The sequence below is a fragment of the Alexandromys fortis genome, unplaced genomic scaffold, assembly GCF_014885135.2.
Source record: "Alexandromys fortis isolate MF-2015 unplaced genomic scaffold, M_Fortis_MF-2015_v1.1 scaffold_218, whole genome shotgun sequence".
In the NCBI taxonomy this organism is placed as follows: Eukaryota; Metazoa; Chordata; class Mammalia; order Rodentia; family Cricetidae; genus Alexandromys; species Alexandromys fortis.
Genome location: NW_026068112.1, coordinates 683303 through 698070, shown reverse-complemented (window position 1 = coordinate 698070; position 14768 = coordinate 683303). Strand labels below are relative to the sequence as shown.

The 14768-nt window shown below is 51.3% G+C and overlaps 1 protein-coding gene and 2 long non-coding RNA genes across 8 annotated transcripts in view; 1 reads left to right on the top strand and 2 right to left on the bottom strand.

The window, feature by feature from the left end:
• LOC126490046 (uncharacterized) overlaps positions 1–5888 on the bottom strand; it is a 13818-nt gene extending 7930 nt beyond the window's left edge. Inside the window, exon 1 of one of the 2 annotated variants that reach the window (XR_007589092.1) lies at positions 5214–5888. This is a non-coding gene — a long non-coding RNA (uncharacterized lncRNA). The remainder of the gene's footprint in view (positions 1–5213) is intronic. The other variant, XR_007589091.1, reaches the window with a different exon arrangement.
• LOC126490047 (uncharacterized) overlaps positions 1–14768 on the top strand; it is a 40634-nt gene that overhangs the window by 21299 nt on the left and 4567 nt on the right. The window lies entirely within an intron of this gene.
• On the bottom strand, positions 7137–14582 carry Ecm1 (extracellular matrix protein 1). 5 transcript variants are annotated; one of them, XM_050124729.1, is made up of 12 exons: positions 14427–14582; positions 12540–13452; positions 11396–11458; positions 10998–11099; positions 10807–10881; positions 10633–10713; positions 10154–10207; positions 9580–9893; positions 8932–9306; positions 8201–8421; positions 7827–7914; positions 7137–7461 (listed from the first exon to the last, which is right to left on the bottom strand). In XM_050124729.1, exons 2-12 carry the CDS (start codon positions 12607–12609, stop codon positions 7228–7230), a joined length of 1677 nt encoding a protein of 558 aa, XP_049980686.1. In that variant the 5' UTR covers positions 12610–13452; positions 14427–14582; the 3' UTR covers positions 7137–7227. The 5 variants fall into 5 exon arrangements, with proteins under 5 accessions (XP_049980686.1, XP_049980687.1, XP_049980689.1 ...); XM_050124730.1 differs by having other exon boundaries at positions 10154–10204; XM_050124732.1 differs by lacking the exon at positions 8932–9306.

Here is a 14768-nt window from a genome sequence, read left to right as displayed (position 1 = left end):
TCTCTCTCTCTCTCTCTCTCTCTCTCTCTCTCTCTCTCTCTCTCTCTCTCTCTCTGTTTTTTCAATGTAATAGTCCTAGCTGTCCTGGAAGTCACTCTGTAGACCAGGCTACCTTGAACTCACAGAGATCCGTCTGCCTCTACCTCTGCCTCCCGAGTGCTGGGATTAAAGATGTGCACCACTATGCTAGGATAATTGATAAAATTTAAAAAGAAGTTAGCCAGTAGTGCACACCCATTATCCTAGTACTTGAGAGGTGGGGATGGGAGTTAGTTTAAATTCATTCTTTCTACACAGAAAGCTGAGGTCAACCTGGTTTACGTTAGATCTGTCTCAAAGAAGAAACTCAAGAGAATGCTGTGAACTCTATGCCAAAAGCATGAAAATTTTTATGAAAATTTGTAAATTCCCACAGAGGAAAAACTATTCACAAAAATATAAATATGAGAAATTCTGATTAAACAAGACGTTTTAGAAAATGTGAAGCAGGGCTGTGCTGGCGCTTGCCTTTAATCCCAGCACTTGGGAGGCTGAGGCAGGCGGATCTCTGTGAGTTCGAGGTAGCCTGGTCTATGAAGCAAGTTCTTGGACAGCCAGAGCTGTTACACAGGGAGACTATGTCTCAAAAAACTAAAGAATAAAAATTAAAAATAAGGGCTGGAGAGATGGCTCAGTGGTTAAGAGTATTGCCTGCTCTTCCAAAGGTCCTGAGTTCAATTCCCGGCAACCACATGGTGGCTCACAACCATCTGTAATGAGGTCTGGTGCCTTCTTCTGNTTATGAAAGAGGCTGGGTGGTGGGGCACATCCCTTTAATCCCAGCACTCAGGGGGCAGAGGCAGGCAGATCAGATCTCTGAGTCTGACACCAGCCTGGTCTACAGTGTGCATTCCAGGACAGCCAAGGTTATATGGAGAACCCTGTTTTGAAAAGAAAAAAATCAAAGAGCCAAGCATGGTCCCAGCACTTAAGCCTTTTAGATTAGAGGATCATAAGTTAAAACCAGAGGCTGGAGAGATGGCCCAGTGGTTAAGAGCACAGCTGCTCTTCTGGAGGACCTGAGTTCAATTCCCAGCAACCACATGGTGGCTCACAACTGCCTGTAATGAGATCTGGCACCCCCTTCTGGCCTACAGGCATATGTGTAAATAAATAAATAAACAGAACTTTAAAAGGTTCCCACAAAGCCCAGTATCAAATAAACAGATGTAAAATACCCAGTACGTTTCTTTTGCGCTGGTGATTTATTACCATCTTGCTAATTAGCCCCATGTTATCACAGATTCCGTGCTTGGGAATTTTGGAAGGGACTTAATTGGATCTGGCTCAGGCACCCACTACAATGTCGCCTAGTAGTGAGGCAGGGCTGTTGCAGTCTCTATGCTGTGAAACAACAGTCTCATGCAGATGTAACGCCACCGAGCCACACCACCAACCCTTGGGTCTTTTTCCTTTGCCTTATTTTCTTCCCTGCTCTTTCTCTCTTCATTTTTGCTTTGTTTTGAAACAGGGTTTGTTGTGGGCCTTGTCTTGCCTGCCTCTCACTCTGTAGATTACGCTGGCCTCATGCTCACTCAGACACACCAGCTTCTGCCTTCCATATTCTGGAGCTAACGGTGTGGGCTGCCACTCCACCCTCTTTATTTTTATATAATTATTTGTTTGTTTTATTTTTCAAGACAGGGTTTCTCTGAGTAATTGCTCTGGCTGTCCAGGAACTCGCTGTGTATACCAGGCTGGCCTTGAACTCAGAGACCTGCCTGCCTCTGCCTTTGGAGTGCTGGGATCAAAGGCATGCGCCACCACCACCTTGCTTTATTTTTATATTATTGTTATTTTATGGCCATTTTCTTGTTCTTTGCTTAATTGCATTTCATGGAACTTTTTTTCATTCTAAGTTTCTGGACTATGAGGCACCCGCAGCCCTTCCAACAGTTCAGATGATTGTTACCTTTGTTTAGCCACAATGTTTTTTTTTTTTAATTATTAAAAAGTGAATTTTAGGGCTGGAGAGATGGTTCAGTGGTTGGGAGTGAGGCTACTCTTCCAGAGGACCCTGGTCCAAGTCCCCTGGGTGCTCACAACTGTGATTCCTGTCCCAGGGGATCTGACACCCTCCACAGATACACTGCACGGACGGCAGTGTAAACAGAGGCTGCTCGTCCATTTCTCCCGATGCCCAGACCAGAATAATCACACAGAAACTATAGTAATTACAACACTGTTTGGCCAATTCCTAGTTAGCTCAACCCATTTCTTTTATATTTTACCTTGAGGCTCGTGGTTTGTTACTGCTCGCTTCTTCGGCAGCTACATGGCGTCTCCGTGATTCTCTATGTCTCTGTTCAGATTTCCTGCCTGACTTGACTTTGCTAAGCCATTGGCTGAAATAGCTTTACCAACCAATAAAAGCAACACATATACAGAAGGACCTCCCACATCATGGCAGAATACCAATGAACATAAAATATAAATAAAAACTATTTTCTAAAAGTGAATTTTATTCCAATTTAAACATATATCTCATCTGGAAACAGACATCTGTGTGCTTAGGGTCATGGAAGGCCCGTCCTCTGTTTCTACCTAAAAGACTTGGAACTAATTTCCAGTAAACCTAGTGGAGTAGATAATTGTGCCTTAGATGAGCTTACTGAATTAATAATAATTTAATTATTAAAATTAAACACTATCACATCCGGATAGTGTTTTTAAGTTTTTTGTTTTGTTTTGTTTTGAGACAGGATCTTTCTGTATAACCCAGGCTGTCCTGGAACACACACACACATTTTATAAGATTTTAAAATGTAATTTAACTTTTTAACATGTTTTGTCTGTAGGTCTTCATGTCTGTATGTATGTCTGTTCACCACATTATTGTGGTATCCATGGAAGTCAGAACAGGGCATAGGATCCCTTGGAACTGGAGTTAGATTTTTAGTGAGCTGCCATGTGGGTGCTGGGAAGAACAGCTGAGCCATCTCTCCAGAGCTACGAATCTCTCTCTCTCTCTCTCTCTCTCTCTCTCTCTCTCTCTCTCTCTCTCTCTCTCCATCCTTCAGTTCATGGCTCCTTTTGCCTTCAGCTCCCCAGTTTATTGTTAGAGGCATGGGCTACCATGTTTGTTTTCCCATGGTGCTTTGAAGAGTCTGAGTTTCCTAGGCTTGCCTTAAACTCACTCCATAGCCCAAAGAAGGCTTGAAGTCATAATCCTCCTGCCTCAGCCTCCTGAGCACCTGGGACTACAGGTACAGGACACCATGTTCGGTCATTCCCCTTACCTTTTTATTTTTTCTATATTTTATATTTTTCTATACTTTATTTTTTCTATATTTTTTGGTGTGGGTGGGCCCAGCCTACCTTGGGGGGTGCCATCCCTGGAGGTCCTGGGTTGAGCAGACCATGAGAATCAAGCCAGCAACCTGCTTCAGTTTGTGCCTCTGGCGCCTGCCTTGAGTCCTTTACTGCAGACCTTGGGTTTTAAGCTAAAACAAACCCCTTTCTCCTCAAGTTTACCACAGATTGCCGTGGTAAGCAAACAAACGGGAGCAGGACATCTGTCTACCGTAATTAAACTCTCTACGGAGTCTGGGTGCTGCTCAGGCCAGGCTCAGACCAAGCTCTTGTCTTGGTGGTGGATGGGTCTGTAATCCCAGCACTTTGGCAATTGGGAGGCTGAGACAAGAGCATAGTGAGTTCCCCTCCAGCGTTTTTGTTTTTGTTTTGTTTGTGGCTGGGTCTATCTACATAGCGCCAGCTGTCCTAGAACTCACTTTGTTACTCAGGCTGGTCTCAAACTCAGACCTGCCTGCCCAGCAAGAGTAAAGGCAGTGCTACTACACACCCAGCCTTGGTCCCAGGCTGGCCTTGAACCCGTGGAGACCGGCTCTGCCTCCTGAGTGCTGGGGTTGAAGGTGTGCACCACCACCACCACCACCACTCAGCCTCACTTGATTTCTTTTGATGCTTTTCTTCTAGTCGGGCTTAGATATTTATTTATTCTTGAGTCAGGGGCTCATGTAGCCCTGGCTGTCCTGGAACTCTGTAGACCAGGCTGTCCTGGAACTCTGTAGAACAGGCTGGCCTGAAACTCAGTAAGATCCACTGGCCTGTGCCTCCCAAGTTTGAGGATTTGAGCTACCACCATCTTTTTTGTTTGGTTGGTTTTTTTTGAGACATGGTTTCTGTGTGTAGCTTTGGAGGCTGTCCTGGAACTTGCTCTGTGGACCAGGCTGGCCTCACAGAGGTCCTCCTGCCTCTGCCTCCAGAGTGCTGAGATTAAAAGTGTGTGCCACCACTGCCTGGCCACCAATCTTTTTTCTATTTTGATTGTATGCCGCATGTCCGCCACGTGTCGCAGGTGCTGGTGGAGGGAGCAGGATCCCAGGATCTGTAACTGCAGGCAGATGTGAGTTGCCTGAGTCCTGGGAACCAAAACTCAGGTTTTCCTGATTGCTAAACCAGCTCTCCAATCTCTTCCAATAAAAATCTAAAGTTGTTTATTATTGTTTTTAATTTTTTTGTTTGTCTTTTTGTTTTTTTGAGATAGGGTTTCTTTGTACAACAGACCCAGCTGTCTTAGAACTCGCTCTGTAGACCAGGCTGGGCTCAAACTCACTGAGATTGTCCTGCTTCCCAAATGCTGGGATTAAAGCCGTACACTACCACCACCCAGCTATTTTTGTAATTTTTAAAAGATTGATTAATTCTCTGCATTTTGTCTGCATGCCTGTATGTGCCCGGGGCTAGCAGAGGCCAGAAGAGGGCTTGGATTCCCTAGAAGGGCAGTTACAGGGTTGAGAGCCATGCTGTGGACGCTGGAACAAGTCCTCTTCCCGCGCAGTCAGGGCTCTTAGCCACTGAGCCACCTCTCCAGCACTTTGCGCTTTAGCAGCTCTGTGGAATTCAGCTCTCCTCAGAAGCTCTGATTCCTGTGCCTCCCACAAACTTAAACTGTTTTTCTTTTCTTTTGGCTTTTGGAGACAGGGTTTTTCTGTGTAGTCCTGGTTGTCCTGGAACTCTCTCTGTAGACCAAGCTGGCCTAGGACTCAGAGATCCACCTGCCAATGTCGCCTGAGTGCTGATGTTAAAAGCGTGCGCCACCACCTGGTTTAAATTCTATCTTAATAGTTAATTTTCACGTCTAATTGCTGTGAATTTTAATACTTCCCCTTTTCCTTGGTAACCTCAACCCATTTCATGTTGTCCACACTCACCGCCTAGTTACTATCTCTGGTTCCTTCTTCCCTCCCAGCACACTGTGTACCGCGGCGGCCGGTGCTGTGCCACTTGGTGCTGCGCTACAGCCGGGTAAAGACAGAAGGGTCTCGGGGTGTGACTTCCGGTCAGAGTGCTTGGGATTTCTGCGTGGACTGCTGGGGCTCTGGAGCTCCGGACAGGGGCTGGGGTGGGGCGATGAGCTGCGGCCGCCCGCCTATTGGCCCTAGTGCTGACAGGCAGGAAGGATCTGCTAAGCGGTTGCTTAGGAACAACCACTGACCAAAAAAATAAATAGAAGGCTGTGGCGGTGCAGGAAGCGGCTGGTGTGGGTTGGGTCCTAGCCAGGGTGCATGACCGGTCTTGGTTCACCCTTTTGGCTAGAACTGGAACTCAGAAGTCTGTGTTTCTGGGAAGATGTTCTGCCACCACCCGGGTCCCAGAGGAAGCCCTCCCCAGGAGTATTCCATCCTCAGCCTTGAGGTTCAGGGTTCCAGGGCAGCTTCGCAGGCCTTGAAGGTCCCCATCAGTCACTGCCCTTGTCTGATTCACCTCAGGGCTGGAGTTCAACCCTCTTGTCTGGGAACATGGTTGCTGACTAGACATCTCCCAAAGCAAATTTGAGTACATCTTTTGCTGGAAACTCCAGTGGCCTTGTATCATTCCGGGAGCCTAAGGGGGCCACGAAAGAGTAAAGCCTTGGCTTGGTGGTTAAGAGCTCTGACTGCTCTTCCAGAGGATCCAAGTTCAAGTCCCAGCACCCATATGGCAGCTCACAACTGTCTGTAAAAAGTTTCAGGGGATCTGACACCTTCACGCCAATGCAAATAAATAAATAGATAGATAGATAGATAGATAGATAGATAGATAGATAGATAGATAGATAGATAGATAAATAAAGTTAAGAAAGAGTAAAGCCTTGGTGTTCGTGCCCGAGGCACTCATCCTGCCCGTCTGGAGTGGAAGCTCCCAGTGCCACCCGCTGCCTCAGCTCAGCCTCACCCCACTCAGGTCTTGACCTGCTCAGAGCAGACTGGCACCCTAAGCACCCTGTACAACACTCGGCACACCTGCAAACAGGTTCTTGGACAGTGCATGACCAGGCGGGGGCTGTGTGTTTTTTTAAACTGTGTTTTTCCCAAGTCTGACATGATCACAAATGGGGGGCAAATTGATAATGAGCCAAAGTGGAAACTTTTGTTGTTGTTTTGTTCTTGGAGACAGGGTCTCTCTGTTTAACAGCCCTGGTTGTCCTGGAACTCGCTCTGTAGACCAGGCCTGCCTCTGCTTCCTGAGTGCTAGGATCAAAGGCGTGCGCCACTACTGCCCAGCACAAAGCAGGAATTCTTAAAGGGCTGAAAGTGATTTAAAATGCCAGGCTGGGGCAGGGAGATGGTACGTGCTTGCCGTTGAGCTGGGATCTCTAGCTGAGGTGCTGCTGTGGGTCTGTGAGTCAGTGGGCAGCGGAATCCGAGGATCCACAAAGCTAGCCGACTGGTTACCTGGGAAGCTCACGTGCATACATACACACACACACACACACATATGCACACATGCACATTCACAAACACACACACCCAGAGACCATGCAGCCTAGGCTAGGGACATAGGGACACAGCTCAGTGTAATAACGTGATTAGTTGTCAGGACGCTGTTCCATCCTGAGCACAGCAGGATTAAAATGTCAGCCTGGGCTGTGGCCCATTAAGAACATAGATTACATCCTTTTCACCCTGAATCCCAACAGCCAGTTACAGGGGTGGTGTTTTTTTCAAATACTTGATCACGATGGCAAGAGACCCAGCCGTTTAGCTATGGTCCCCCACCTGAGGAACACCTCCTGTGCCGTCGGTGAGGACAGCACTGGGCCAGTCTTAAAGAGCTTAGGAGGGCGTGTTTGTGCGTTAAGGACAGTGAGGATGCCAAATCCAAGAGGCATTTATTGTAATGAGTGTTCAAGGAGGGTGGAGTAGGGTGGGGTTCCCCATCTAATCCTCCGAGGCTCAGGGTGACTCATTTTTCTTCCTTGGACCCAGGGGTGGGGTGGACATTTGTTCCTCCAGTTGGGCCCTGCTCCCCCTGGCTGGTGGCATCCCTAGTGTCTCCGGACACTAAGGCCACATTTCTCAGATAGTTGACATTGAAGCAGTTGGCTTGCTCATCCCCAGGAGACAGGTTACAGCAGAGGGCAGGATCTTTCCAGGAGTTCCTTCGGGGACCACAGAGATTCTCGACGAAGGCTAGTTTCTGGAAAAGGAGTGTAAAATTGGGTATGGTGAAGTCACAGGTTGGCTCGGGGGCCCTCAGTCCTCCTTGGACAGCTTCTGCTGTTTGACCACTGGATTTCCTCTGGAGGCCCAGAAGCTGTGCAACCCTTCCTAGCACAGCAGGATTCCTTGTGACTGACAGATGTGCACATCTGGAAATGCCAGAAGCTTGAGGCCCAGGGCAGGGATAATAGGTCAAGTCGGGAGGGAAGGCGTCTGGAACACCGAGGAGGGTCTAGCCCTCTCACCCTCTGGTTTCTGGGAGCAGGTTTCAGAGACTATAATGAAAGGCCATTTCTACCTCCAGCCCTCTCCCCTCCTCCTCTGTTTCCCAGAGTCACCCACCTCATCTTCACCGCAGCAGGCCTGTTCTGGAAAGGGCAGGTCACAGCAGCGGACAGTCATGTTCTGGATCAGCCCAGGAATCTGTTTGCTGATTGGTATGAGAGGGGCAGATTCAGGGTCTTGTGCCGTTCAGAGCACCCAAAGGCTGTGTGGGTGGTGGCTTATACCCACCCTCCTACTACTCGGGGTGCTGAGGCAGGAGAATTGGCTCTGTTCAAGACCAGCCTTGACCGCAGAGTGAAACTTTCAAAATAAATAAACAGCCTTCCCCCAAATGATACTGGGAGATCATGATTTTGTTTTCCCCAAGGACACCCCAGGAGGGAGGAGGTTTGGACAGACAAGAGGGTTGGGAACATCTAGGCAAGACTCACTGCTTGGTGAGAACTCTTCCGTTTCCACAGAGATGGCCCATGAGGTTAGGGGTGACTCGGCTGAGGTCAAGGGTCAAGAGATCCCGGTCATAGTTGGGGTAGGGAGCCCGCTGGGCGAAGCATTCGTCCCGGGCAGGGCTAGGAGGGTAGTGGCAACAGGAGTGGGGATGGGTCTTTATAGCCAGTTCCCGATCACAGTATTCATCCAGGGTGTCCTCCCACTGTGGAACAGAAGATTCCGTCAGAGGCCCGACTACCTGGCCCCTCTCCCCTGGCCACACCTTATCACTATCATCTAGGAGATGAGGCCCCATGGGCCGAGGGGGAGAGTGAGGAACTGGAGGACCAGGGGGCGGTTATGGCTGTGTGGGCTGGGGAACGTGCGAGGGAGGAACACAGATGAAGCTCCTAGTTAGCCACTGGAGACGAGCTGCAACAGCAGGTACAGAGGGTCAGCTGAGGCCAGAGCTGGACAGACTGACTGACGGCAGACAGGTGCATGTGCGGGGTCACGGGTGGGTCACGGTGGATACGCCCAGGACGGCAGCAGGAAGATTCAGCGTGAACAGACTCAGATGACAGACACAGTGATGGACGGACAATCACAAGTGGACGAACGTGGATGTGCTCACGGGGAAGAGCGTGGATGGGCGGCTGTAGAGTCAGCAGTGGAGCTGGGGGGCAGGTGGGCAGGCAGACAAGCTTCCGAGGTGGCTGGGGTGCCCACTTACGGCCTTCCATGTGCAGGTGTGGTTGTGGCCCTGGCGGCAGCAGCGCTGGAACTCCATCTCCAGCCGGGTCAGAGCCTGCAGCTGCCTCTGGATGGGGTCAGTAGCTAGGAGGTTGCGTGGCACAGAGCGGAAGCGTCTCAGGAGACAGATGTTTTTGACATTGTCCGGAGTGGGCAACCCCGGGGGGAAAGGCACCTGGGGCCCTGAGGACATGCCAGTTTGGTGGATGGGGCAGGGCTGGAACTGGTAGTGTGGCCGCGGCGCTTCCTCTTGGAAGCAAGAGAATCGCTCCTCCCCCCGCTGTCTGCAGCACCGGTGAGGTCGGGTCTTGACAGAGAACTCAGCCTCACAGAACCTGGTCATTGTGTCCTCCCACTACAGTGAGAGGGGTGGGTCAGCCTGGAAACCCACTGTCCGCATTCCTGCCTTCCTCCCGCGCTCCAGGAAAGGACCCCAGGAGGTAAACAAGAAAGCAGCATGGCCGTCCAGTGCTCTTGGGGCACGCTGAGGAGGTCTTTGCGGTAGAGCCAGTGAAAGGAGCCTGAGGTCCTCTGTACCCAGGGCAAGGTTCTAGCCCTTCCATACCCCCCACACACACACTGTCTGAAGGTTAAGAGACACCCCGGTCCCCGGCAGTCAAACCCTTACCACAAGCTTCGCGCAGTCTAGGCGGTTTGTGGGGTTGCGGCAGCGGCAACAGCGGGAATACCCAGTCTCCAGCAAATTGAGGGACTCTCCCTGGCGACTAAGGTGGGAGTAGCCAGTCTGCGGCAGGTTCCAGGGGCCATACACCACATGCTGGCGCTCAGGAAGGCAGATCTGGTTGAGATTGTCTGGAGAAGGCCGTCCAGGAGGGAAGCCATCCAGCCGGTGGCCCCAGCCTCCTCTCCGGCCCTGTTGGCAGTGCTGCACCGGGTTCGAAGGCTGGGGTTCTGGGGCGCGCTGGCCCACGAAGGGCTTCTCTGAAATTGGGAAAGCAGTGGGGAGGGTTATGCTAAGGTGGACTGAGCTGGAAGAATTGGAAGACCGTGGGTTGAACAGGAGGGTTGGGAGCATGTGTGGAAGCACGAAGCTAGTCCCGGCTTCTTACCTTGACCCGCACTGAAAAGAAAAGGTTACTGCGCGGACCTGCAGCCTGGACCTGCATTAGGTCCTTCCTTGAGGCTCAGGTTCTGAGCCTGCGGGCTAATGCGCAGGGGCAGAGACAACTGCTGTCACTCACCCTCTGTCTGCCTGGACTGGAGCATCTCCTCCTGATGCTGGGCATATGGCTCTACTTGGGTAGAAGGAGATGTGTAAGCAAAAGGTTTGTGGGATGGGCACCTCTAGAAAATGGGCCCTTTCTAGTTCCCATGCACGAAGGAACTCGAGAGGCCAATGAGACACAAGCCCTACTTTGTATCACTTAACCTATAGCTATGGAATAGACACCGTTTCCTTCCTGCCTGCCTGCCTCCTTTTTTTAAAGAAAGGGCTTTATGTACCCCAGGGTGACCTTGAACTCTGATGGTTAGGCCTCCTCCCAAGTGCTGGGACAACAGGGAACTGCCACAACCAGGTGCTGTGGTGCTGGGGACCAAACCCAGGGCGACAAGGCTCAGAGAAGTGAGCAGTGCACGGGGTCACACAGGCCTCAGTGGCAGAGCTGCCCACCCCGTCGGCCTCCAAAGCCCATGCTCTGGAGTAAGAGGAGTCACTTACTTTCCTTCTGCTCAATAGGAACTTGGAGAGGGGGCTGCTCTTCCTGTAGGGGGATGGCTTCTTGAGGGACAGGACGACCGACTGCAAGACGGGTGAAGGCACCAGGGTGTGGAGATCAGACAAGCATCATCAGGACCACAGTGGAGTGGGGCTGGGGACCAGGGAAGCACTCACCTATATTCTCTCCTGACCTTGGGAGAGTGGGCCACTCTTCCTGGACAGGGATGGCTTCTGGAGAAGGGGGCTGCACTATAGAACGGGCAGTGCGAGCAGTCAGTCCACCCCTCTGAGCCAGACAGCAAGGTGGGGGTCCCTCCTCCCCACCTGGAGAGCAGGAAGCACGAGGGGCTTGTGGGTAGCCTTACCTTCCCTCTGTTCCTCAAAGAGAGGGTCGGGCTGAGAAGTTTCAAAGTGGTCCACTCGGAGTCTCCGGGTTTGTGATGGGGAAGGAGGGGCTGCATAGCCAACTGGAGGCAAGAAGGGAGACAGTGAGAACCGTAGCTCCTAGACCAGAGGCAAGGGAGACAGTGAGAACCGCAGCTCCTAGACTAGAGGCAACTGGAGGCAAGGGAGACAGTGAGAACCGCAGCTCCTAGACTAGAGGCAACTGGAGGCAAGGGAGACAGAACCGCAGCTCCTAGACTCATTGTGCGCTTGTTCCCCCAAGTGCATCAGCCATGCACCCTCAACGCTTCTGTCCTCCGACCTCGGTGACCGGGGAAGCTACAGAAGATAGACTTGGTTCTTGGGCAGGGGTTCTCACCTTCATGAAGGTGCAGAAACAGGTTCTCTGGCTTCATCTCTTTTTGCTCTGAAGGCTTGAAGGCTGGAGGAAGGAAGAACAAGTCAGAGGCAGTGTTGGGAGGTCCTTTCCTGGTCCTGAGCAAAGGATGGAGAGGCCATGGGGGCCAAGAGTGTTCCCCTCAATCTCCCACACCAACCTTGATGTGAGTGGGTTGGGGCCTGAGAAAACCTCAGTTTGTATCTAAGGGGAGTGTGACATGTGGATGGGACTTGTGGCTGTCCCCATAGCCACTGCTCTGCTGGTCTCTAGCCTCAGAGGACCCACCTCCCCACCAACCTCCTCCTATAGGCCTTTGGGTAGGAAGCCCAGCTAAGCGTTTAACTGCCATCTTCAGTCAATCTCAGATCCTAACTTTGGGTTTCTTTACACACACACACACACACACACACACACACACACACACACAATGTATATCTCTAAATCTCTAATATATGGTATATAAAATATACTTTTCTATGTGCACTGTGTCCCAGTGAGTGTGTGGAGGTCAGAGGACAACTGTGGGAGCCAGTCTTCTCCTTCCATGTGGGTTACTGGGCTCGAATTCAGGTCACTGGCCTTGTTGGCAAGTGCCTTTACACACCGAGCCATCTCACTGGCCCTCCTTTAGGCTGTAGCTGGACACAGGACACCAGACTAGGGACCAGGACAATGGGTAGGGTTCTGCCAGGCACAGGCTGCATATACTGAAATCTTGGGGTCTGCCCCCATCTACAGTAAGCATTCCCTTTTGTTCAGACTCCAGCAGTGTGGGTGTGCTTAGGAGAGGGTGAATGGGCACCCCTAACTGGCCTTCTAGCCAGTGAGTCAGAAGGCTCCCAGGGTCAGCAGACTGGTTTTGAGCAGCCTGGGGACCTCTTTTTCTTCCTCACCTCCTGAGAGCCCTCCTCAGACATCTCCAGGCCCCACAGCCTGTACATTCACCTGTCCCGTGTTGTCAGTCTGACTCCAATTTGTGTTTCTTAGCAACTATCCCTAGGTATCCCTCTCCTGCCCCAGCCCCATGGTGAGCATGCTCACAAAAAGGAAGCTCTGAACCCAACTGCTGATGAGCTGTTTAGAGCCTGGCTACTAAGCAACTGCTGACCCCACCCCGACTCACCTCCCTCAGAGGCAGCAGAAGCAAGGGCCAAGCAGGCCAAGATCAAGGCTGCTCTGGATAAGGTCCCCATCCTGGGGCAAGAACTGGTCACTGGCCACTCAGAAGCTGGTTGTCCCAGGTAGATCTGGACGTGGAGGTCTGAGCCACTTGCTGCCAGCTGCTGCTACTGCTGCCGTGTACTCCAGGGCCTGCTGTCTTTTTATATGCTATCTCCCGCCCTCCTGTTTCCTGCCGTGACTCAGGCCCAGCTGCTCCTCCTCTCACAGCCACTCCTCTCAAAGTCATCCTGGAGCCTCCTTACAAGACTGGGAATAATGGAGGTGATGGGAGGGAGCCCTCACAGGACCCCAAAGCTGACGCAGACAATCACAGAGCAACTTGATATCCAAATCCGTAATCTGCGCCTCGGTTTTCCATCTGTAAACTGTCTTTGTCGGGAAGGGGTCTGACAGCCTCGGAATGGGACTGGGAATGGCTGCCTGAGACACTTCCCCAGCTGCTCAGGCCTCAGTATCTCTTTTCCTCAGGTCTGGAGCAGCAGGAAGACAACACAGACCCTTCCCACCAGATCAGATGAAGACACAGCCTCGGCTTCAAGTTTATTTTTATTCTCCCCCCATGCAAGCAGCACATCATTCTTTGCTGTGCAGGGCCCTCCAAACCAGGCAGTTCTCAAGAGTCAGGGACGTTCTGGCTGCCAGCCGGGCTGGGATCTCCCATGATAAGGGGCTCTCAGGAGTCTATGCCTCACCAGGGAACAAAACTCAGAACATTTCTTCCGCATTGGGGACCCGGGCGTCCTGTAACTCCAGCAGCCTCTGCACAGACTCGGCCAAGCCTCGCTCCCCGAGCTGTCGGTTGTCTCGAGTGCGAATGTTCACTGTTCTCTTACTCTGCTCTCTCTGGCCGACCACTGCAGGAAGAGGAAACAACTGCAAACCCAGGAAAGCTCACCCTATGGGCTATTTCCTTTTACTCTGCAGAAACTTCAGAGTCCTGAATCTTTAGGCAGGGGGGATGGTGGGAGCAGAGTCTAGACACGGCTTAAAGGAGTACATTCAGTTGTGCCTGCTACGCTGCTGCCTGTCCATTCTGAGGAGACAAGGAAATGGTCCAGGCTCCACTCGACTTATCACTACTGGTCAGGAGACCAGGGCTGGAGAGTCAAAGAAACAGACAAAGAGCTCACACAAAGAAAAAAAACATATGTGTGTGCCTGGGGGAGGGGTACAATACAGGAAGGGAGGGGGGCTGGACTGTGGCATAGCTGGCTCTTTGTGCAGGCAAGGCGACTGGCATGCGTGATCCCATCAGGCGGTCTGGCTGGGCAGTTTCTGCTTCTTGCCTCCAGAGTCCTAACAGCCAGAGCAACTTCCTTCCTAGGGCCCTTCTTGTGCCCTAGAGCTGCCTCCACCCACTCAACAACAAACAAGGCCAATCCATTAAAGCTTTCGGTGGTTTTGGTGTTGGGATCAAACTCATGCTCTGGCACAGAGCTACAAGCCCAGCTCTTTGTTACTGAAAATCTTGATATATATACGCATACACACATACATATATGTACATATACATACGTACATACATGTACATATAGCTCAAACTTTTGATCCTCCCGCATGCACCTCCCCAGTCCTGGACTGCAGGTGAGCTTCATTTCAGCCCTCTGCTGTCCCTTTCTCTCTGCTGCTGGCCTGGCTGGGTTAATGAGAAGAAAGCTGTTCTGAGATGGAAGAGGTTGTGGGAAGGAGCAGGGGAGGCAGATTAGTCAGGCTCCTTCCCGGCCTAGGTAATGAGCCCAATTAATCCAATGTACACAAGCCAAACAATAGACTTAATACCGAGAATGCAGAGCCTGGGGCTCTGAGCGCCAAAGCTAACCAAACTTACCAAACTGAAAATTATAGTGGGCAAGCTGGGCCCGGCGGACTCTCCTGCTGAGGGTCAGTCCAGAGTCGGCATCAAGGTCACCGACAAGCCCAGCAGCCTGTAGGGACTGTTGCACCTGGGACGTGGGGATGGAGGTTTGGTGATAAGTAAACTTTTTTCTTTTTCTTTTTTTTTGAGACAGGGTTTCTAGTTCTAACCCTGGCTATCCTGGAACTCACTTTGTAGATCAGACCTGCCTCTGCCTCCAGAAGGTTGGGATTAAAGGCATGTGCCACCATCACCCAGCTAGTGATGAGTCAATTTCAATGGAAGCTTGAGCTACGACACTCGGTTGCCTGTCTC